At 40.8% G+C, this 22,644-nt stretch overlaps 1 protein-coding gene across 1 annotated transcript in view; it reads left to right on the plus strand.

The window, feature by feature from the left end:
- LOC136638955 (cyclic nucleotide-binding domain-containing protein 2-like) overlaps positions 1–22,527 on the plus strand; it is a 29,740-nt gene extending 7,213 nt beyond the window's left edge. Inside the window, exons 5-15 of the mRNA XM_066612983.1 lie at positions 1,054–1,217; positions 2,809–2,882; positions 5,965–6,041; positions 7,086–7,169; positions 8,919–8,989; positions 9,390–9,467; positions 12,584–12,644; positions 12,735–12,825; positions 14,211–14,290; positions 17,752–17,886; positions 20,902–22,527. Of these exons, the coding sequence (XP_066469080.1) occupies positions 1,054–1,217; positions 2,809–2,882; positions 5,965–6,041; positions 7,086–7,169; positions 8,919–8,989; positions 9,390–9,467; positions 12,584–12,644; positions 12,735–12,825; positions 14,211–14,290; positions 17,752–17,886; positions 20,902–21,030 (1,044 nt within the window). The 3' untranslated portion in view covers positions 21,031–22,527. The remainder of the gene's footprint in view (positions 1–1,053; positions 1,218–2,808; positions 2,883–5,964; positions 6,042–7,085; positions 7,170–8,918; positions 8,990–9,389; positions 9,468–12,583; positions 12,645–12,734; positions 12,826–14,210; positions 14,291–17,751; positions 17,887–20,901) is intronic.
- The last annotated feature ends 117 nt before the right edge of the window (positions 22,528–22,644 follow it).

Consider the following 22,644-nt stretch of genomic DNA (forward strand, 5'->3'; position numbering starts at 1 on the left):
AAATAGTGCTACACAGAAATGATACCAATAAGCTTGAAAACTGAAGGGAAGGCTAAACAAAAAAAGAAAAGTATTCACTGTCTCCCTAAACATAGGCAATGCTGAGGCAAGTTGGACCTCCTAAAGAAGGGAATTTAACAAGTGGAAGGCCTACTGCTGGGAAGGCCTAGAAGTGGTTTGTACTATCATCGCCTCATCTAGATTTTTTTTTTAAATGTAAAATTGTTTAATACCCAGATCCACAGATAGGTTAATTTATAAGTGTTGCAGCCCAATCCTAGCCAACCCTCTAGTACCAGTGCATCCATACCAACACATCCATGAGAACACGTGCTGTGTATGGTGGTGGTGGACAGTCATGGAGGACTCCTCAAGGTAAGGGAACATTTGTTTCCTCACGTTGGGGCTGTATTATGGCTGCATCAGCACTGGAATGTTGGTTTGGTTTAGGTCCGGTATGTTACTTTCCCTGCCGTCCTGATTTCATGTGCTTTTCTCTCCCTCTTAAGTGTTTTAATCCAAACTGACTGGAATGAATTTTTCGATGTACTAATGAAAGCTGTCCATGCTCTTCAGAACACTCTTTAATATACCGTAACTCACGTAAAAAACACAGGGGGCAGCCTATGGCATAATTTGATGCATTTATACTGCTTGAATGCATTGACATGAAGAGGAATGAAAGCAGATGTGAAGATTTGTGAAGTTAGTATATCTGTCACAATTAAGCATTTCAATAATCTTTTTAAAACTAGTCCCCTGGTCAGAAATAACCCTGTAAAATAAATTTGCCCTGAAGAACAGAACTAATTTACAAGATCAGTCTCCTGACGTCATGAAATTGATAAAGGGGTGTGTGTGCATGCATGTATATACTGTAGGTATGTGGATTTTTTATTTTATATATTTTTTAATTTTTCACTTTTGCAAAAGAAAACACATTTAAACAAACAATACAAATGCAAACAGAATAATGAAAGGATTCCCACCAGCATCTTTATAAAAAAAAGAAAGCTACATGGACTGCTTATATTTCCCCCTTCTTTTTTGAAGGAAAGACTCTCTGAGCGTGCTGTTCAGATACTACGTCAACATCCACAAGGACGAAGCAAGCAGGATATCTGCTATTGCCTAAACATGTTGAGGCTTGTAAAGGCATTTGGAAACTACTCTTCTTGGATTCAGAAGAAGGTAGTAAAGGCAGCATGGTATTCAAGGTAACCATGTGTGCAGAATCGTTTGTGAGAAGGATATTTGTCAGGCCAAAGCTGTAAGTTGAAATGTATCAAAATTGTATATTAATCTTCCTTTAAGGAGTTCAGGGCAGAATGTACAGGGTTTCCTCCTCTTGTTTTCTGCAATATAAATTAAACTGAGGCAGTGACTTCTCCATGTTCATCCACTAATCTGCATGGTTGAGAAGGAATTTCAGCTCAGTTCTCTCATCCACTAACAGAACAAGTCCAGTGCTCTGTTCACTACACCATGTTGGCTGCAATGGGATTTGGGACCAACTGCAGTTGTTATAGTAGAACACAGGTGTCAACTGAATGTTCTTGCATTGCCTCTCCTAATAAACTCTTGTATGTTAGTCCCTGATGTCTTCACCCACCCTCTCATCCAACACTAGCAGATATTGTAAGCTCTGTGAGTAAGGATCATATCACTGATATGTCATGTTTAGTGGCAGGCATACTATTAATATTAAATAGAAATTAAATGATTGTATTAGTAGTGGTACTGAAGGACCAGGGCCTCCCATTCAGACTAAACTCACTGTTCAGATGTGTAGAAAAATTGGTTCTGTTAAACCAGTGGTTCCCAACCATTTTTGCACTGGGACCCCTTTTATTGGTAAAGCAACCTGTCAGAGACCCCTCACGTAAGACCTAGGGCTGGAAGTGATGTCATTAAGCAGGAAACACTAAGTGACATCACTGTGCTGGCACAGCTGGAAGCAACGACATTAAACAGGAAGTGAAATCATTGTTTTTAATAAATCACACTTTTTGAAAGAACTCCAAATCCTTTATAGAATGTTCTGAATGCTTTGTCTCTAAGAGACATTTGAGTTTTGAGTTCAATTATTTATTCGGTGATTGATTCAGCACTGAGAACAACGTTGCATAAAATGCATTGTGGCTTCTTTATGCCATCGCTGATCAAGGTGGTAAAGCCAAATTTTAGATAGTCTTCAGAGCATTTACGTTCCTCTTCCCCACTCTCTGAGATTCACCTAGGCATGCACAGGGAAGGTGCAACATGCCCACCCAGAGAGAGATCTGGGAGATATTTCATCACACAAACACACACACACCAAGACAAGCCCAGGGCAAAGCTAGTTTCCCCTGCAGCCAGAAGCATTGAGGAAGTGGCAGTTCCCTAGCCAGAAATTTCCACTGTTCCCAAGTTTTGCAAAGCTAGTTTTCAGAGAGGCGCCAGCAGGGAGGATATCTTTCACAAAGGTAGAAAATATCTTTCATAAAGAGAATATATTTACCACCAAACAACCACAAATGATCGCTCCAAGAACAACTGCTAACACTCAGGCTATCATTGTGTTCTCTCTATCCCACCTAACATTCTGACTAACCACGTTCTTAAGCCCTGCCTTTCAAGGTGGTGGCAGATGGTTGTCCAAACAAAGCTTCCAAGATGGTAGTGCCCAGCTTTTCAAGATGGCAGCACCAAGCTCTCTGAAACCCCCTGAAAGCTGGCTTGCGACCCCTTGGGAGTCCTGACCCCCAGGCTGGGAACCAATGTGCAAATCATCTGTGTAGTCCATTACAATGTATTTTTTATTGTTAGGTATGAATCCTGCCAAGTGATGATTCAGCAGGGCTATGTACCACACTCATTCTACATTTGTCTTTCTGGATCAGGTAAGTTTGATATCTGAAAGTCCAAATAAAGATAATGTTCATTTTTTTATATATATAGGTAGGTATCCTATAGCAGGGTGAGGAAGTTGTACTCACCAATGTTGATTAGAAATTAGTTGTTTACCAATGTTCTTTAGGAATTAAAAATCAACAGTGTTGGCTTTTGGGTAGGAGATGTCATTAATCAGTATCAGTATTTTGATCACAGCAAGAAGATGAAACAGGAAAAGTCAGCTGAAACAAAAAAACTGTCCACATGGGTCTCCAGTTCAGAAGATTCAACTGGGCATTGTAAGATATCAAAGTAAAGTTAGTAAATGAAAAGGAGATTTATTCAGGGAGATTAAGGAGGTAGGTCTGAGAACATAGAACAGTGGGGGCCAGATTCTCCATGAGTCAATCCAGGGAGCAGGCAAGGCAAGATAGGGTAAGTGGACTGATTACAAATCCAGAAGTATCTGGAAGTATCAGCAATGTATCTGGAAGTATCAGCTCAGGTAAAATTCTCAGAATTTTCTTTTCTTTGGTTCTGAATGGAGGAACCCTGACTCTTGAGAGATTTTTCACCACACCACCCATTCAAGAGAGCAATGCTTCCATTGCTATTAATCCAGATGAACTAACAGGATTGGCACAGGAGCTAGAGCTATCAGTAAACATCAGCAGTAGTTCAGACTGCATGCCACAAGAACTACCATTTTAATCAAGTGCTTCCTATATGTTAGCTATCATTGCTCACAGATGGAAGCACTCTTAGGGTGCAGTATAGATGTGCTGAGCATGGCTGTAGACTCTGCTCTACAGTGTTCTTAAGGTAAGTTTACACCAACACTGCAGTTGTCATCCACAGCTTAAAATCTAGGACATTGTGAACATCAGGGTCAGCTTAGAGGATCATTTTGACATGGCACAGTCTGAGAACAGCCTGTGTTCCATAATATGGCTTTGTGTTTCCAACTTCAAGTCAATCGAAAGCTGAATCATAACAGAATTTTGTAACTTCATGTCACCTCAGGCAATTTTGGAGGTGAGTCATGCTTTTTCTATACATAGTGAAATCCCACTATTTAATTGGGAGGTGGGCGGATTTTTGTTTTCTAGACTTTTTCACGTTCTCTGAAATGTGGCTCACATCTTGGAAAGCCTTCAAAATATAGGTCTAGACAAAATTCAGTAAGCTGCGATTGTGAAATATTTTAGAGAACACATCAGACTAACAGTGCAATCCTATGCATACCTACTCAGAAGTAAGTCTCATTGAGTTTAATGGAATGTACTATACTCCCAGTTAAATCTGTACAGGATGGCAGCCCAAGGGCCCAATCCTTACCACCAGCATTGTTGGCATCCTTCAGTCTTGGAAGACTATGGTATCGCACTCTGAATGGTGGTTCTGGAACAGAGTGTCCTCTCCAGTGCACGAAGCCTGGGTAAAGTAGATATGGAGGATAGACTGTTACCCATGCAGCAAATCCCCCCTCTCCACATCGCTGAAATGGTCCAATGGAAAGGCAGAAGCCAATACGGTTGGTTCTAGCGGCGTCGCAGGAGTTGCCAGAACGTGACTGTGTTCAACCATGAACTGCCTCAGAGACTCCGGCTCCGGATTTTGCTTCGAGGTTGACTCCTGAAGCCTTTTCCATAACTGGATGTAGCCACAAGGCAGTGGAGGTTTGGGATCAGGGTTTTCCTTCTCTCAGATGAGCTGCCTTCCCAGGCTAACGAGTCCCATCTACCTGGTGGCTGTTTAGTCGCCTCTTACGACAAGTACAGCCAAACTGAGGGCCTATTCTTAACCCCCAGCCCCCAGGGGTACCACCGGCATGTACAGTCACAAACATGCCGTAAACCACATTTGCAAGCCCTTAGCTCTGTCGGAACACGAATGCTCTGCTGCTCCATGGTCACCTGAACCACTGGGCAGCGGAGAGGTAGGTGGGGGCGTGGGGGGAGGCAGGGAGGAGGTGTTCTGGGGGGAGGAGGAGCCCAAGAGTTGCTGCAGAATCTAGTAGCCCCATTGCAGGGCTACTTGCCTTATCTGGGGGAAGGGAATGAAAGTTTCCTTCTCCTAAGGCGCCCCAGCGGCTGCCCTGTTGCTTACAGGATGCTGTGGCAGCTATTTCGACGCCATGGCAGTCCCAACGCAACAGGCATCTCAGGATTGGGCTGCCCAGCTGCAACCCTAAACACATGTCTTAGGGAGTAGGTTCCATTGAATACAGTGAGACTTGTTTAGGATTTTGCTGTTAAGGTCCTATCTTATGCACATTTTCCCAGGAGTAAGTCCTACCAGTCACATACGCTCAGAGGACATTTTCACAGATAATGCCAAGATAAGAATGCCTTCCAGTTTCTAATTAAGTTATGAATGTAGTTAATGTGATATACAACTGAGAACACTGTTTAAATTAAAAGTGAATTCTAACTTATGGGGCTTTTTCATTCACTTTACCTGTAGTAATCCAATACATGGTGATAGTTGCTGTTAGTGATCTATATGTGTGAGATGTTAATACTTCTTTAGGTCATTTAGTATCTCATGACATCTGTTCATTAAAAAATGAGGTCAAGCTCCCTTCAAATCAAAATGTGTTTCTGGAAATGTGAGTTTAGTTCAAACCAAGAAAGAGCTGGACTAATGTGAGATTTAAGCACTTGTCTCCTAAGCAACACATTGCATTATATGAAGCATTTTGATTTCCAGGGCCTTTCTTGGCTGCATATTTGGTAACATCCAGGAAGTGCCTGAGTTACAAAAGCAATACTTCTGTAAATTTCAACTTCACCAAAAGAAACATTCCAGTTCTCTTGTATTCCTGAGTTAGGTGAATCTCCTTGTAAAATTCACAAGCTTGGTACCATAGGCATAACCTCATCTTGCTACAGCTACCCTTTCCGCTTTCCCATTTTATTGCAAAAAAGGAATTTTAGATGTGGCATTAAAATCCAACCAAAGCATCTGTTGCCTTTAAAAACACACATCTTAGGACAGATTTAAAATTAATGCCTTTCCTGAATGTATTCATTCTGTAGTCATGTGTTCTCTCACATATAGTTTGTGTGTGGTGTTCATATGTTACAGCAATTGTTATCAAGAGGAACAAAGATGGTGGCCAAATCAAGCCTTCCTGGTTCTATAGTCAAGGAGATGCTTTTGGTGTAAGTCATTAAATGGCATTCATCAGTTTATTATTAAGAATTATTATTTATGTAATTTGTTCATTCTAAGGCTTAGAGCAAACTCTCAGGGAGTTTGAGAACTGAGGTAAGTTTTTGCAGGGGAAGGGGAAATGCAGCAACATGATTCTCAGGATTGTGCTGCAGCCAGGGACAAGGGTTTTTTTTTTTTTAACCTACCTAAGGTCAGTGCCAGCCTCCAGGGGATGCAGGGAGCCCCTTCAAAACAGTAAAAATAACAATCAGAACCTACTTCTGGTTTCGTGATTGAAAACCAGAAGTGGGTTCTGATTGCAATTCTTACAGTTTTGAAGGCTCGAGGAGCCCTGCAGAGGGCTCCATGGGACTCCCGACATATCCCAGAAGCTGGCACTGACCTTAGGTTGGTGTAAACCCACCCAGACCCCCATCCCTGGCAGTAGCATGATCCTTTCTTTCCCCTCCCCCACCCCTTAAAGGGCCAGAGGCAGGGCTTCCCAGGCTGGTGGATCTCAATCCACCAGTCTGAGAACCCCTACTCTAAGCAACATTGATTTGCATCTTTCTTCCAAGAAAAACAAACTGAATAGTCTAATAGCTGAAACTGGCCCAGCATTCAATTACTCCATGGCTAATATTGTGATGGTCAATGTGTGCTTGGAAACCATGTGCCAGGATGGCAATCCAGATAAAGAAGCTGAAGAAGTAGATGAAGAAGCTCCTACTTTTGGCAGAATGAACTTTATATACCATTCAGTTAAGGTGGATTTACATGAAACGGTGGAGTTATATGTGTCCAGTCACCTTGTCATCTTGTAAATCATCCCACAGAAAAATCCATTTACTCATCAGTCATGTTCCCAATGAACATCACAGCCATAACATTGAGAATTTGTTTCTGTGTGCAATCCAGATAGCCCTATATTGGTTGAACTACTGCAATACCAAGTGACCAAAAGCAGTCTTGTAAATTCACACCTGATATATAATTGTTGATTAAAAATGGAAAGCAATCATGCTGATATTTCTATGTTTTGCAATTTTTAGGATCTAGAGATTATAAATGGTGTCTGTTGGGGAGCAACTGTTGTTATTCAGGAACCAGCTGAATTTCTATGTGTTGACAAAGAGGTAAGTGTTTCTTTTATATGTAGTTAGTAAATATGGAAAGCACTGACATAAGGTGTTAGGATTGCACCCTTAATGAGATTGATTGATTTATTATTACAGTCACAGACCAGCCCAAAGTAAAATCAACACAATTATAACATAAGAAATAAGAAAATTAATATCATAAACAGTTTAAAATCCAAATTTGGAAGGGCCTTATCACCCATACATCACTACAACTGGAATACCTCTATTATGCTAAATTATGCTAAATATCCAGAAGGATTGATAAGTTCTATACAATCGTCTGCTGATTAAATCATACTCTTACATATCAGATCATATCTCACAACTATATCCAAACAATATCCTTAGTCTGGATAAATTGATCCAAGATCTTTCACCATAGTTTTCCAAATACTCATAGCGGTAGCAAAAAATTTTGCAGCACAGTGCATAACAGCCAACTTAGAATCAGAGAGCAGTCAATAAGTATGTTGTTGACACGTGTGACCCAGAAAATGGCTTTAACAATGGAGAAATAAGAGAGGCACAAATGTCTCTGTAGAGCGTACACTGCAGCAGAACATGCTCCATGGTTTTGACTTGCTCCAGTCCACATGGGCAGAGCCGCTCCAAAAAGGGAATCTTTTTATATTAATGAGATTGGCATGTTTCCACTGATTGGGTAGCTGACCCCACTTATCTAGATAAAGTGGGTGATATGGGGTGGCCAGATGATTCCCTCTCATCCAATTGGATGACCCTAGGACATCATCAAACCTAGGTTTAAGATCAAGCACAAGGATGCATAGGTGTGTTTTGCCAGGTCTGCTGTTGGAGCCAGCTGCTGGTCCACGGAAGGCACACCCTCCAGTAAATGTAGAAGACCAGCATTTGTGGGACAACATAAGTAGCAAGCAATAGGGACTGCATTCTAGTTAGATGCCTAGCGATGCTCTGGGGTTTTGTGTGTTTTTCTCTTAAGTAGTTAATAAGTTCCCTGCTGCTTAGCATTACTAGTTAGTGGTTTGTCAGGTTATCTCTTTGTGGCCTTCCACTCATGTCCAGGCATTTTTCAATTCATCAACCTGCTTGTTGTACTTTTTTCCACTCCATCCTTATTTTGTTTAATTCTTTTTTCCTTTGAGTTTTTAATAAACTAGATGTATTTTGGCTCCTTGCCTGGCTAGCCCATGTTCACTGGTAATTCAGTGGTTTGTTCTACCCAATCACTTGCAGGTGTTACTGCAGTTTAATTTTAAACAAGAATCTCTGGGCTCTCTTGGAAGGGAGGTTTCTCCTAGATTGCCCCCTCCCCGTGACTGATTTCTGCAGATGGTGGTAGTGGCTGTCTGCCAATTTCTCCTTCCATTCAGCTGCTGACCTGGTAAATGAGTGTAGTTGAAAAGGGAATGTGCTCTGCACTAACCAGTAGACATTACTCTCCTAGGTTAGCTTCTGACACATCTCACTATTTGGCTCTTCTAGTAAAATAACAAATGTGAATAACTGAGTGTTTTATCTGCTATTCATTTCAGGGCATTTAAGTGAATGTCATCATTAGTGTATAACTGAATACATGAGGAAGTAAGATGGGAAATTGATGCAATTTCCTCTGTGGTACTGAATCTCTTCCTATGATAACAGTTTGCTTTTGTCTTATTGGGAACTATTTTTAGAAGAGGAAACACTTGATTATAAATCAAAAAAGTAACTGGAATTATTTGAGTTTCTTAAAATAGTATGCAAATTTGTCTGTCTTTGTAGGACTTCGTCAGGATTTTCTTGTACAGTGAGAAAAAAATGTGTGGCGATCCTGATCAATTGTGCTTTTTGAGGTAGGTAAAAAAATAGATCATTTGAATGTACTGTATCTCAACAAAGTTAAAAATATCCTGCTGCTTTTACTTCTTTTTATCTTCTCTGGCAAGTAATTTTTTTAAAATGAGTTTCCTCCAGTTGATATTAATGGATTGAGGGGAAAATGCCCCCACTTCTGCAGCAGCAAAATGGTAAACTTGTGATTCTTGGTTCATAGCTCTGTATTTATCATGGACTTCAGAAATAATGACAACATTGTATTTGAACAAGGTCATGGGTTTTTTGTTTTGCTTTTTTAATTAGCTAAGTACACATTCCAGTAAGTTGCTTTTGAAGGAAAAGGAGAAAGTACTAATGTGAGGAAACAATGATTAATGGGAAAAAGTGTCTTCATCTCTTCTGTTCTTATTTGGTTAGAAGCCTAGATTGCTTTCAAGACTGGCCTGTTAATTTGCTGGAAGGTGATCCTAGCAAATGCACTGTCTGTCACTACAGGTAAGAGACCACCCAGAGCAGAGCACCCTGGTTATCTCCATTGGCATTAATTAAGTTAGTTCAAAGGCCACATATAGAATGTCATGTTTTGGTTTTCAAATTAACTGCCTGTATTTTGTGTGTGTACACAGCAACCACACTCATAGTTGAGAAGAAATCAGCTTCTGTGCACATGCAAACTCACACATTCTCCCTCCCTCCCTCACCACTAGAATGAAATTAATTGGCAGGATGGAGAGAAGAAATGATGGAGTGCTTTACAATAAGCTGTGGTGCTGGTCACTACCTTGATTTTAAAGGGTTTTAGATAAACTCACAAACATCTAATCATAGCTTTTGGCCTTGATAGCTAAATAGATAAGATTCCTGGGAGAAGACCATTTGCCTCTACTGGACTTCACAAAAAGCATCTGGTTGGACACTGCTAGAAACAGGATGCTGGACTAATCAGAACTTTGGTCTGATCCAGCAGAGCTCTTATGTTCTTAGTAATTTTTGGCACTGTTTTCCCAAAATAATTATGCAGATAATGTGCACTCTTTATATATTCTGCACATAATGTTCCTAATAACAACATGTACTGCATGTTGTACAACTACAGGAGGGTATAATTTCAGGTGACAGGAGTCACTGGTGACTTCAAAACTGGGCCTGCCATCTGACAATGAAGATGACAGGAAACTGGTGTCTTCTCCACCATGATTGCTGTAGCACGTAGACCCTGGCAGCCTCCACCTCTTGTTCCCTTAGTTTCTCCCTTCCCAGCACAGATACCTTCTTCAAGCCTATCATGCTCTCAGTGTGACTTGGCTTATAGCAGTCTGTAACTGCCCACAATCTAAGGGCCAAACATGTTATGAAGAACATGTGTTCTGGCCCATTTCCCCCAACCCCTTTTAAAAAAAATAGCATGCAGGTATGAGTGTGTGAAATAGATCAAAACCATGGCTGGGGTGGGAGGACTTTTAGAACTTTGCTCCCGCTGTGGTTTTTGACTTGTTTTGCTTTGCCCTCTCATGCACCATTTTTAAAATCACAGGGGAAAAAAACCCAGGACAACATGCTCATTCTTCATACAATGTAGTTTGTTCTAATAGATGTAAAGGACAAGGAATAATAAAGGAGGAGAAGAAAAGATTTAAAGGTTAGCTACAAGCCAGAAGAACTAGGGGTGAGCACAACTTCCAGTGTAGCTCAAAACAAAAGATTTAACAGTAATACAAAGTGTTCAACCAGGAAATGCAAGAGTACACAAATTAGTTCTGAGGTGATTTGTAAAAAGCAGTAAGAAGAGGGCAGGTGCAAACATAGTGTACCTAGATTTCAGCAAAGCATTTGACAAAGTCTCCTATGATACTTTTGTGGATAAAATGTATTTTATTTGCTAGGTGATACCTCTGTTAAGTGGGTTCAGAGCTGGTTGAACAACTGACCCTGACTGCTGTTAAATGGTTCAACATCAGTTTGGAGATAGGTTTCAAGTGAAGCGTCACAGAGTTTTGTCTTGGGCCCTGTGCATTGCAACATTTTTGTAAATGACCAGGATGAGGAGGTAGAAGGAATGCTTATCTCAAATTTCCTGATGACATAAAACTGGAGATGGGGGGGGGGGGGAAATGACACCTATCTCTGTGGAAGACGGGCAGCCCAATCCTGAGTTGCCCAGCACATGGGGCAGCAGTGGCACTGAAAATGGTTGCCACTGCATCCTGTGCTCACCATGTAGCTGCTGCTGCCTCCTTGGGAGAATGGGACTTTTGTAGCCATTGTCAATGAGCCATTCTCACACCCGATCGGGCTAATCGATTCTACGTCAACCCAAAAGTTGGCGTAGAATCAAGAGCCTCTGCGTCGGGTGGCCAGCCCGACACAGAGCCTCTAGAGGAGCAAGGCTCCACCAGTTGCGCTCTCTCTCCTGGGATGCCTCCTCCCCACCCTCCCTCTACCCCGGAATACCTTTTTCCTGCCTCCCCGCATGCCCCTACCTACCTCTCCACTGCTCGATGGTCCACGCAACCACCGGGCGGCAGAGCTCTGGTGCTCCACCGGTGCTAGCCCAGTGCCGGCCCATGCTGGGTTAGCACCAGTGGAACACTGGTGATAGGACCCGCAAACGTGCCTTATGGCATGTTTGCAATAGTGTGCGCCAGCAGTGAGCCAGTGCGCAAAGCATAGGATTGGCCCTCTATCAGGATTCAAAATGATTTTGACAGGTTTGATCATTGGGTCCATACCAACAAGAAGACGTTCAATGGATACAAATGTAAAGACTGAAACTTAGGAACAAAAATCAGAGGCACAAGTACAGGCTGGAGGAAATTGGGCTTGATAGCAGCATGTGTGAACAAGTTGCTTGTCTTAATGAACCACAAGCTGAACATGAACCACAAGCTGAAAGAGCTTGGTATGTTTAGCCTGGAGAAGAATGTGGGGAGCTAGAATAGCTGCCTACAAGTATCTGAAGGGCTGTTGCACAGAAGGGGAAGACATGCTATTTTGGAGGGCTAGACTAGAATCAATAGGTTGAAACTAGAGGGATGTTGATTTAGGTTAGACAGGAGGAAGAATTACTGAACTGTGAGAGTTGTCTGGCACTGGAACAGTCTGCCTTGGGCAGTGAGCTGTCCTTCATTGGAGATTTTTAAGCAGAGGCTGGATGGCCACCTGTCAGGGAAGCTGTAGTTGCCTGCGTTAGCTGGGGCTGGGCTAGATTACCTTCCGGATTCCTTCCAGCTCTAATTTTCTGTGATTCTATTGCCTACATTCATTATCTAGTGGTAATGTACTTACACGAATCCAGGGATTAAATGTGCAGCTGCTTATACAGAAACAAGTAATTACCATACTTTATTTATGAGATGGTGACTAACCCACAACATAGCTTTTATTTTCTGCCTGTAGCAAAGCAGTATTCAAATAGTACAGCTCAGACACTGAAGATTACATGGTGTTAAAAGTTTACATTTTACAACCTGTTACTGACTTTCAGTGACATTTTGAGCTGCACATGATAGAAAATGCCTGGCAATGTTTGGATGCTTTAACAGTCACTTAGCAATCACCTTTGTCTAGTTCCCTTTTTAACTTTTTTAATCTGTGTGCTTTGTCTTTTTTAGAAGAGGCACAGTTGTCCTAAGGCACAGCAGGAGAACTGAATGGATTTATATTGTGACAGCAGTAAGTATTTTCAGAGGCAGCTGAGAGAATGGCAAGCAAGCATTTGGGTGATATTTGTGTTAAGGGAAGTCTTATTTTCTGTCCTTCCAGGGAAGTTGCTCTGTACTGAAGATTTTTAAGGATGACTCTCCTCTCAGCCAAAGAACAAGATCTAGAAAGATAAGAGAAGCAGGAACTGGATGTGAGTGTGACTCCTATTCCACTGGGATTCAGCAAGATTATCAGATAAGCGATGAATTCTCCCGCAGGCATATTTGGAAAGCTTTTAAAATACACCTGTTCAGAACTCCTTTTGCATCAATGGAAGTGTTTGTGAATGAGAGGGTATTCAGATTATAATGCAATCTGCTTGTATGTCTGGGAAAGTTTTCAGTAGGAGGAAAAGTTCAGTTCCAGGCTGGCCCTGATCTGTGAATTGTCATCCTGTCAGTTGCTCCACTCATAACTCTTCATTAGTGGCAGTGCTTGACTTTTTACCTTTAAAAATATCCATTTTTGCTAGTAGCTTCATACATGGTCTGGAGGTCTGGTCTAGAGGGTAGAGCCTCCATTTGCCTGAAGATAACATCCACAAGGTTGCCAGTTCGAGGCCACCAGCACCGTGCGACCTTGAAGCAGCTGACAAGCTGAAGCCGAGCTATTCCATCTGCTCTGAGCATGGGAGGATGGAGGCCAGAATGTGAAACCAGATCAGAGTGAAACACCTGGACTGTTGTGGTTCTTGAAAGACAGAATCTTCTTTCAATCGTAAAAATCCCTACGGGGATTTAATCAGCCTGCCTATGTAAACCGCCTTGAATAAAGTCTTGAATAAAGACCAAGAAAGGCGGTATATAAATATCTGTATTATTATTATTATGGTGGGAAATGACACAAACACTTCTAATATTTTGCTGTAAGTTCTCACAAACACTAGCACACTATTAATGAGTTGGAGCGCAATCTGTCCCTGCAAGATCTTCTTTCTCTTCCCCCCTCCTCCATCCAGAGTTAGCCTTCCTGCAAGGAGCTCAGGGTGGTGTACATAGTTCCTTCCCTCTTTTTGTCCTCACAACACTGTGGGGTCGGGTAGGCTGATAGATAATGACTGGCCCAGGATCACTGAGGAAGTGTCATATCTGTGCAGGGATTTGAACCTTGATCTTCCAGGTCTAATTCCAATTCCCAAACTATTACACCATCCTGGCTCTGTTTATGCTCCTGTGGCTTTTGCCCTTTGAAAGTATGCATATGATTCTAGTAAAATGCTTAGACTTTTGGGAACACCTTCCTCCAGCTAGACAGGTTTTTAATATTTGTATTAAGTCTCATCCTTTTTAAAGAATAAATCTCTAAACTGAAACAGACTGGAATCTTGCATTCTGCTGATGGAACCACTGCAGAAACGTGATGTGAACAAGCAGTTCTTTACTTCCAGTATAATTTAATTGTCATCTGTTTTCCAAAAAGCCAAACAACCAAAACTTTAAAACTGGATTTCATGAGAGCTTATTCATTAAATATATGGATTCATCTCTGCAAAATTTGATTTGATTTTGTTCCTCCTATTCCTACTTTTATACCCAGTTCAGAAATCTGTATCAGCAAGCAAGGAAGTGGCTCCAGTTGTCATAGAAATAGATACTCTGAAACGAGGATCTGTTTTTGTGAGTATTATTTCTTATTGCTTTTCTCACTCTGGGACAGCTATCACTAAATGCTGTTGAATACAATGAATGAGGGAGCATTTTTAGAGGAGATGCTATGGGGGAGATTGACCAATCATCCAACTACTGCTCCCCACCCCCTATTCCACAATAAGAGCCAGCCCTGAACATAAAAAGCTGCTTTATACAGAGACCATTGGTGCACCAAAACTCAATATCTACGCTGACTGGCAGTAGCTGTTGAAGGTTTTGGACAAGGATTTTCCCCAGTTCTATCTGGAGATACTGGGGTTTGAACCATGTCTGGATCCCAATCTCATCAAGATTACTTTCTGAAGAGGAGGAATAGGATCTTATTGTATCCCACAACAGAAATCAGGACACACACCTTTTTCTAAATTATTTATTATTTTATTAACACACACAAACATACAAACATATAACATACATTTTAGGAGTGCTAAATACCATATACCATTACTAATTAATCATACTATATCTCCTAATCTACTTACCCATCTATTTCTACCTCTTATTGATTTATCCATTTATTTATATAATATTGAATAAATTTTCCCTAATGCCCTATACTATATTTTCTAAATATTCAGTTTCTACCAAGCGTAAACTAACTTCAATTGCTCATTAATATTAAAACAAAATCTAATTACCAAAATTATCACCTCAGCTATTTCAACTCCAATCGAATTCTCCAATCTAATTACACTTTTTTCCTCTGACATAATAACTGTTAGCTCTGAGTTCTGAGTAAGACAGAAACAGAGCTAACGAATTGGTCCAGGAGCAGGTGCAGGCTGCTAAGTCAGAAAAATCAGCGCACACCTGTAACACCCTGGGTGTAACCAAGCCTACGCTGATTGGCTGACCACACCACTTAAGTGCTAGTATGCTGGAGCTCCAGTGCAGCAGTAGGGGAGTGGTTAGAGACAACTGAGGAGCTGCTGCCAGTGACTGTGGAGGCTGGATATTATATATATATATAATGTTATTAATGACCTTGGACTGAACCTTGACTGTGTATTGTGGGAAACTGATTTGGATTTGTTAACATTGGACTGACTGCTCTTCGTGCTGACTAGGACTGTTTATTGACTACTCTGCTTGTGATATCCCATGCTCAAAATACAACTGCTGCTTGAAAGTACTCTGCTGTGTATGCTGTTTCTTGCAACCTGCTCAACTTGGGCAGAACACAGGGACCTAACTACAAAGAACCTTAACAATAACCACATATAAAACAATTCTTCCACACATTTACATTTCCAGCTATATTTTTTTAATACATTCTAATTCATATTTATCAATTTCATACATATTCTTTTTTTTTTTGGACCATTGTTGTTAGCTGAATAAATCCTCCAATTTTCTTTAACTCTCAGATTACCCCTCAGGGTTCTTTTTCTTTCTTACTTTCCATTTTTTCTCCTGTAATATCTTTAATAATTTATCTCTATAACAGAATCTGATAAATCCACACTTTCTTATATAGAGTGTGTTCATTCTTCCAGTTAACTGGGATATATTTTCTCCTTCTTGTTCGAACAAATTTTGTGATTTGTGCACTCCTGTTACTCTGTCCATCTTATCTTTCTTAATCTCCGTCAGCACCTCTTCTTTGTCCTGTTGATCATCCTATTGATTTTCTTCTTTGTCTGCTTTTTCACTCCCTTGTTTATCTTCTGCTTGTTTCTTCACATCTTCCAATTGTTCCTTACAGACATCTATCTATTGGGAAAGAGTCTCCAGACTGGCTTGAATCTGTGAGGACTTATTCAGCTGTTGTCGCTCCATAACAAGCAATCTCTCTGTATTAATCAAGATTTTCTGTATCCACATTTCTGGAACAGAGTCCATTTTGCAATTTCTCTCTAGTCCATTAGATGTCCACAACATATTATTCTCCTCACTTCCACCACGTCATTACTACTCTGCCATCCGCATTCATTACATACCTCTTGCAGATAACAGTCCAATGCAGTTAACGGAGAGAAAAACAAAATGAAAGAAAACAGTCTCACTGTCTCTGGTGCAGAGAAAACAAAGCTCTTTCAAATCTAATGAGAATTATATTTATATCCAGTTATATCCAAGAATAATTCTGGATTTTAGTTCACACCCAAGTTATAGTTGTAATTATAATCCACCACCAATTTATTCCACGACAGAGAAAAAGAACACTTTCAACCTCCTTAATAAGTCTCTCGTTAACGCCTCCAATATATCCAGGGCTTTTAGCCAAATCGGTCAATCAGAGCCAGGGACAATATTAACACTTGCTTATCTTAAATTTCCACCTTAAACTTTACACTTCACGCTTCCCCCCCCCTCCATATGGCATCTCAGCAAGGAGGCAGCAGCTTGATTGCAGACCACTGCACCTCCTCCAATACTGTCACAAACAGTTAGATTCCTCTGAGAAGAAAGTCAGCCCCCCCCCCCCGTTGGGCTTTCAGTTTCCCAGATAACTGCACCGATGAAGATCTTGTCTCTCCTAACAAAGATCTTCAGGTCCTCTTCAAACCTGCAGTATTTGGGGGAAAACAAACCGTCTCCCAGGTGCTCCTGGGGATATGTCTGTTTGTCCACTGTTGGCTCCTCCTCCTCCCTCCAGGACACACACCTTGATAGGACCCTAGATAACATCCCACCTGAGGAGGCAGAGAAAGATCTTTGAGGGCCCAATCCTATCAAACTTTCCAGTGCAAATGCAGCTGCAAAAAGTTCCAAGGTAAGGAAACAAACATTCCCTTACCTCAGGGCTTTTCAAACTGGGGCATCTGGCCCTGGCCTCTGCCCCCTTAAGGGGTGGGGGCAGCCTGGAGGCAGGAAGGAGGCACTCCACTTCTGCTTTAGCGGAGGCAGGGCACGATCGCTCTGCTTTTACTTTCACTGCTGTAGGGAACCTTGCCAAAGGTTGCACCAGGCTCCCCACACCCCGGGGAGGCTGCAAGAGGCTTGGGTAATTGCACCCAAGCCCCTGCAGCCCCCTGAGTGTGCGATCCTAGGGATCATGCCACTGCCTTCCACCTGCCCCCACTGCCTCCCCCCCCCCCCGCCCCTGCAAGCACTTACAGTGGCTCAAACTCTCCATGAGAGTTTGAAAACCACTGCCTTACCTTAAGGAGGCCTCCATGACTTCCCCAACACAGCAGAGTGAAAAATACTCTGTGAAAAATACCCCACTGGCACAAATGTGCTGGTGTTGCAAGATTGGATAGGATTGGTCCCTTAAATAAATAAGCTGTTTGCATATTGTTTTACCCACTCCTGTATCATTTTTAATTGTTTTTATCTAATAGTATTTCTATGTTTAATTGTTTTCCATTGTACATCACTCTGAGCTGCAGGAAAAGTAGCATATAAATCTCAATTATAGCACCTCATATTTTTCTCTTAATATGTATTCATCTGATTTTTGTGTGTTTATCTTTGTTTTTCAGGGGCTTCTAGACTTCCTTTTTGAGAATCAGCCAAATGTGTGTGTGGTTAGCAATGGGGCCGAATGCCTTAGGATCCTGAAGAAATTTTATTTGCATCATGCTTCTGAAGACCTTGTACAAAGACTGAGAAGAATGGTAGGTGCATCCATCTACACGTTTTGTCTCTGGTTGATAATTTCTGTTAGGTCAGTTCCTACCACTGTCCTTCATTGTTTTCCCATTTGGGTGACAGTCCTGAAGTTTTTGACTAGTCTTTCAAAACCAGGAGATTTACAGCTCAATCCTATACATGTTTACTCGGAAGTCAGTCCTCCTATGTTCACTGGGACCTACTCCCAGGGTTTTTGTATAGGATATAAATGTTAACATCCGACTACTAGTCTGGGAACAAATGCAATGGCCCATTACTACAGTTGCATACTAGAAGGAATTCATATAAATAGATTTGTCACAAAGTGCTCTTTGTTATAATGAATACCTTATTGTTGATCACTAGAAACTAAACATTCTGGTTCTTAAGATGCATGTTCCTACAATAGTACACAGAACAACTTGTACCAGTGTTGCCACAGTAGAACGGTATGCAAGGTAAATAGGTAGGCTTGTTCTGGTGTTGTTCCAATGGCAGTGCAATAATAATGGTCTCAAATTACCAAGCCCCATACGGTTTATTGGTCAAAGCAGTATTACAGAACAATCAGCACCACAACTCTGGTTGTGGACATGAGTCCTTCAAGTCACCTTCCTCTTGTTTCCTTTGAAAGAATCAAATGTGTAAAACTTCATCAGCTGAAGTCTCTAGTGACTCACCTTTATGGAGTTTACGGAGTTCACTGGCAAACTTGATGAAACTAGGATTGGATCCTAGAATTGTCAACTACCAGGAGCTAAAATGCCATTAATTAAAACAAATTTAATTCTAGGTTTTTTAGTCTTCCCAGATAAAATTCTGTCATTCCCTCAATTCATCTGAAATACCAAATTGACTATTCTGAAGAAGAGAGTCAGTTTTTGGTAATACTGCCATTGTCCCTGCAGTAGTTTTTCTAAAGAAAGAAGATGATGGGGCCTATATCAGGGAATCTGTTATAATTTCAGTTGCAGTCTATTCATTTTTATCTATACTAAATATTCTGTGTATTAATGAAATGTTTTAAACTATTACTCAAAATATAATCTATTTATTACTCAAACTATTATCTATTGTTACTTTATTAGATAGTGAAAACACTGAGACTCTGTGTTTCATCTCTAAATTGTTTAATTCTTGCACCTGGATTAAAATTATAAGAAAAGTGTGTGTTATAGACAAGTTAAATTGCACATTTTAGTGAACAAGACTTGGTTTAAGAAAAATTGAACTTTCTATATTGGTTTAGTCACAGTTGCTAAATTTAATGGATAATTTAATTCTGTGTCATTTTTGGCTTTAAGGAAACTATGTGAAGAGCAAAATAAGGAGGGGAATGGTCTGCTTCTCACTTAAGTGAGAAGTGTATCATTGTGGCTCATGTCACTGGCAGGGTAGAGGAAAGTAACTCAGAGCAAAGCACCTCCTAAATCCACCATGGCCCCCAACCCTCCACAATCTGCCACTGATGCAACCCACTTCAACTTTCCTCATGGTTTATGCCAGAGATGTGTTAGATTTATGGGGTCATGGTGTTGGGGTATATGATTCAACATTTGAATGGTTGTACTTACTAGACTATGATTTAGTGCAGTGCTTCTCAGCCTGTCGGTTGTGGCCTCCCAGGTAGGTGTGCACATTTTTGGTTGGGTTGCTACCCCCTTAAGGAGGGTAGCGACCCAACTGGGATTCTTTAAACTTATGTTCAGTGGCAACAGCAAAACCTGGAAATGTTGTACTAATGGCACTATGGGTTCCCGGTCAGGTTGCTGCCCTCCTTAAGGGAGTAGCATCCCAAGAATGGGAACCACTGACTTAGTGTATAAACTTTTTCTTTTGTGCTTTGTTTTATTCTCTTGACTGTTTATTTTTGTGGAAATACATTTTTAAGCCATTTCTGCCCAATGTTGCACATGCACAATAGGTATCAAATGTGTACACCTGTGGGCTGGGCAGAAATGGGTTAAAAGTTGAAAGAGAAAAAAGGCGAGATTAAAACTTCAGTCCAAGTAGTGACTTCAGAGCAATGGCTAAACTTCCTGTTTTTAAATGTTCTTAAAGTTAACCACAAGCCAAATTTCAGCAGGAAAGAGAGGGCATTGTCTTTTACTGAAATTTATGACAACCTAGTTCTAGGAAGTACCCACATCCGTGACTTATTCTCATAACTGGCAGCTGTCCTACTTTATGCAAAAATAACTTGTTTCATGAGAAGTCACAGATAAACAGATTTTGACTTAACATGGAAGACCAACCATGTATAATCTTTCTAAATTCATGCACTGGCAATTAAGGTTACAAAGTTAGGTTAGATTCAAGAACGCACATAACTCTCACTTTGAACAGTGTCACTCAGGGATAATGTTCCAGAGTAATATTACACCCTAGTTACAGATCCTTCTGCAGTTGTTTATAGTATAAGAATTTTTTAAAATTCATTTAATGAATTTTGCTTTTGTAAAAATGTAACTGGTTTTCAATGCCTGCTTTGTTAAAAATAGCTGGCTAATCACATTTGTTTGAAGCATTTAAAGGTGTTGGTACTCCATGAACTACATGCAGTTAGTGCTTTGGTTGCGTTTTACGTTTATAGTCATTCTCACTTCTCAAGAAACAAGCAAATGTTCAGGTTTAAAAGCTACACGTTTTTTATGCAGTGGACACTGTGGTGGAAAAAGCAGCATGCTAAGTGCTGGCAGTGCATATGGCACTCTCACAAGAAGCTGACTTTTGGATCCCATTTTCATTCTTCCAACATTCACTCTGGCCAATGGACAAACACTTTATACCAAGCTGAAAGCCCACTTCTGTGCAGCTGTTAGGAGTAATTCACAAGATGTAGAGGTGCCTGCCTCTAGCACAACAGATAGCAACTACAGACTGTATCTTAAGGACTCCACCTGGTGGAAGGAAATCTTGTGTTACCATGCTTCTATGTACAGGAGCAGGACACACACACCCTTTAACACTATTCATTGGTTTGGACAGTCTGTGATTAGGGCTTGTTCTATCTTCTACAGCAATACTGCTACCCCAGTGAAGCAGACCTGAAGGAAAAACTACAGCAGCAGCTACAATGGCAGACATTTCGTAAGGCAGCAGTAGCCAACACAATTCAAAATATCAAACTGAAGCAGTATCGGAGCTGAAAGTACGAGGATGACTTACATGATCCCAGATGTCACCAGTTGTTCAAGTTATCTGTTAATCAGTAGGAGAGAAATATGCTAAGATGCCTGAGCAACAGCATCTTTTGGAAAACGGATGTTATTAGAGATCACATTGTGTATCATATACATGTTCTCAATATTTAGCAATTCAAACAGTCTATGTATTTTGTTAGACAACAATTTTTGTGTTTCCCGTCCAGCTGCAAATAGAAACACACCCCAGAGACCATAATGATACTTGGTTTTCTGGATGTCTGATTCAAATAAACTATGTTAAGTGAGACTGAGCCACATATATGCATTTACCCACGAGTAGGCAACCACGCCAGCTTTTATCGAAGTCCAGGAAAGGAAAAGGCCACCAGAATGGTCCCAATCTGATGAACGTGGAGCTCAACGAACACTCCAGAAGGCCCCTCCCAAATAGTAAAAAGAATTAAATCAGAGACTTGAGCGGCTGGTAAAGTGAAACATTTTTTAAGTCTAGGTTGGTTCCGATAACAGTGTTTTAAAAAGTGGGTCCCAGTGCTAAAAAGTTTGGGAACCACTTAAATATACCACACAAGAGTAGGGAGAGAGATTTATAAGTCTTGGTCTGAAGAGGATTTAAAAGATGACAAAAATAAGAATGGAGTTCTTATTTTCAACTGATGTGTTTTGAACTTTTATTTTTTAAGTGGCTAATTCAGCATAGCACTTTCTGGAGAACATTATAAGATAAATATACATTTAAATGTTAACTATTTATTATGTGTGATCTAATATTAATTGTTGAGCATCCTATGCCTGCAAAATAGTCTTATTCCATGGTTAGCAGATGACTATAATTCTATAAGAAAATGGTACATTAAAATTAATTTAAAGCAGACTTTCCTGCTGCAGTACAGCCAACTTTCCTAGCCAACTTTCCTGCTGCAGTACAGCCCTGAGGTAAGGGAACAAACATACTTTTACCTGGAGGTGGCCTCTGTAACTAGCTCCCCACCGCAAGATGCAGCACATTGGCATGGCTGCATCAGTGTTGGAAAGTTGGATAGGACTGGGCCCTTAGATAATATTTGGATAGGACTGGGCCCTAATCTAATAATTAGACAACCTAAAGAGAGAACTCCGAGGGTTGTAGGACCTTCTGGTTGACCATCTTCCTTTTGTGAGGATACTGTCCTTAACGTTCAAAGCTTTCTAATGTCTGCTTTTTTCATTAGAAATCAAGGTTTCAAAGAGGGTTCTCTTTTCTGACATGCATTGTTTGCTGAACTATAGTTTTTTTTTTTTAAAACGGTGGGCTATGGACTCCAGCTTATTTGAAATACAAGTCCAAACTGATATTCTAAGCATTGTTACTCAGAACTGAGTGTAATGCAACTTACAACACAATCCTATGCATGTCTACTCAGAAGTAAGTCCCACTGAGTTCAATGAGACTTACTCCCAGATAAGTGTACATAGGATTGCAGCTCTAATCTGTAGCTAAGACTGGCTTGATTTAGCAATAAAGATGGATAGTCAACTGACTTCTATGTTCTCTGAATCTTTGTATGAAAGAGTTGCTTTGAATGCCCTTTGGAGAGATAAAGCGGGGTAGAAATTTAA

The sequence above is a fragment of the Tiliqua scincoides genome, chromosome 2, assembly GCF_035046505.1.
Source record: "Tiliqua scincoides isolate rTilSci1 chromosome 2, rTilSci1.hap2, whole genome shotgun sequence".
NCBI lineage: Eukaryota > Metazoa > Chordata > Lepidosauria > Squamata > Scincidae > Tiliqua > Tiliqua scincoides.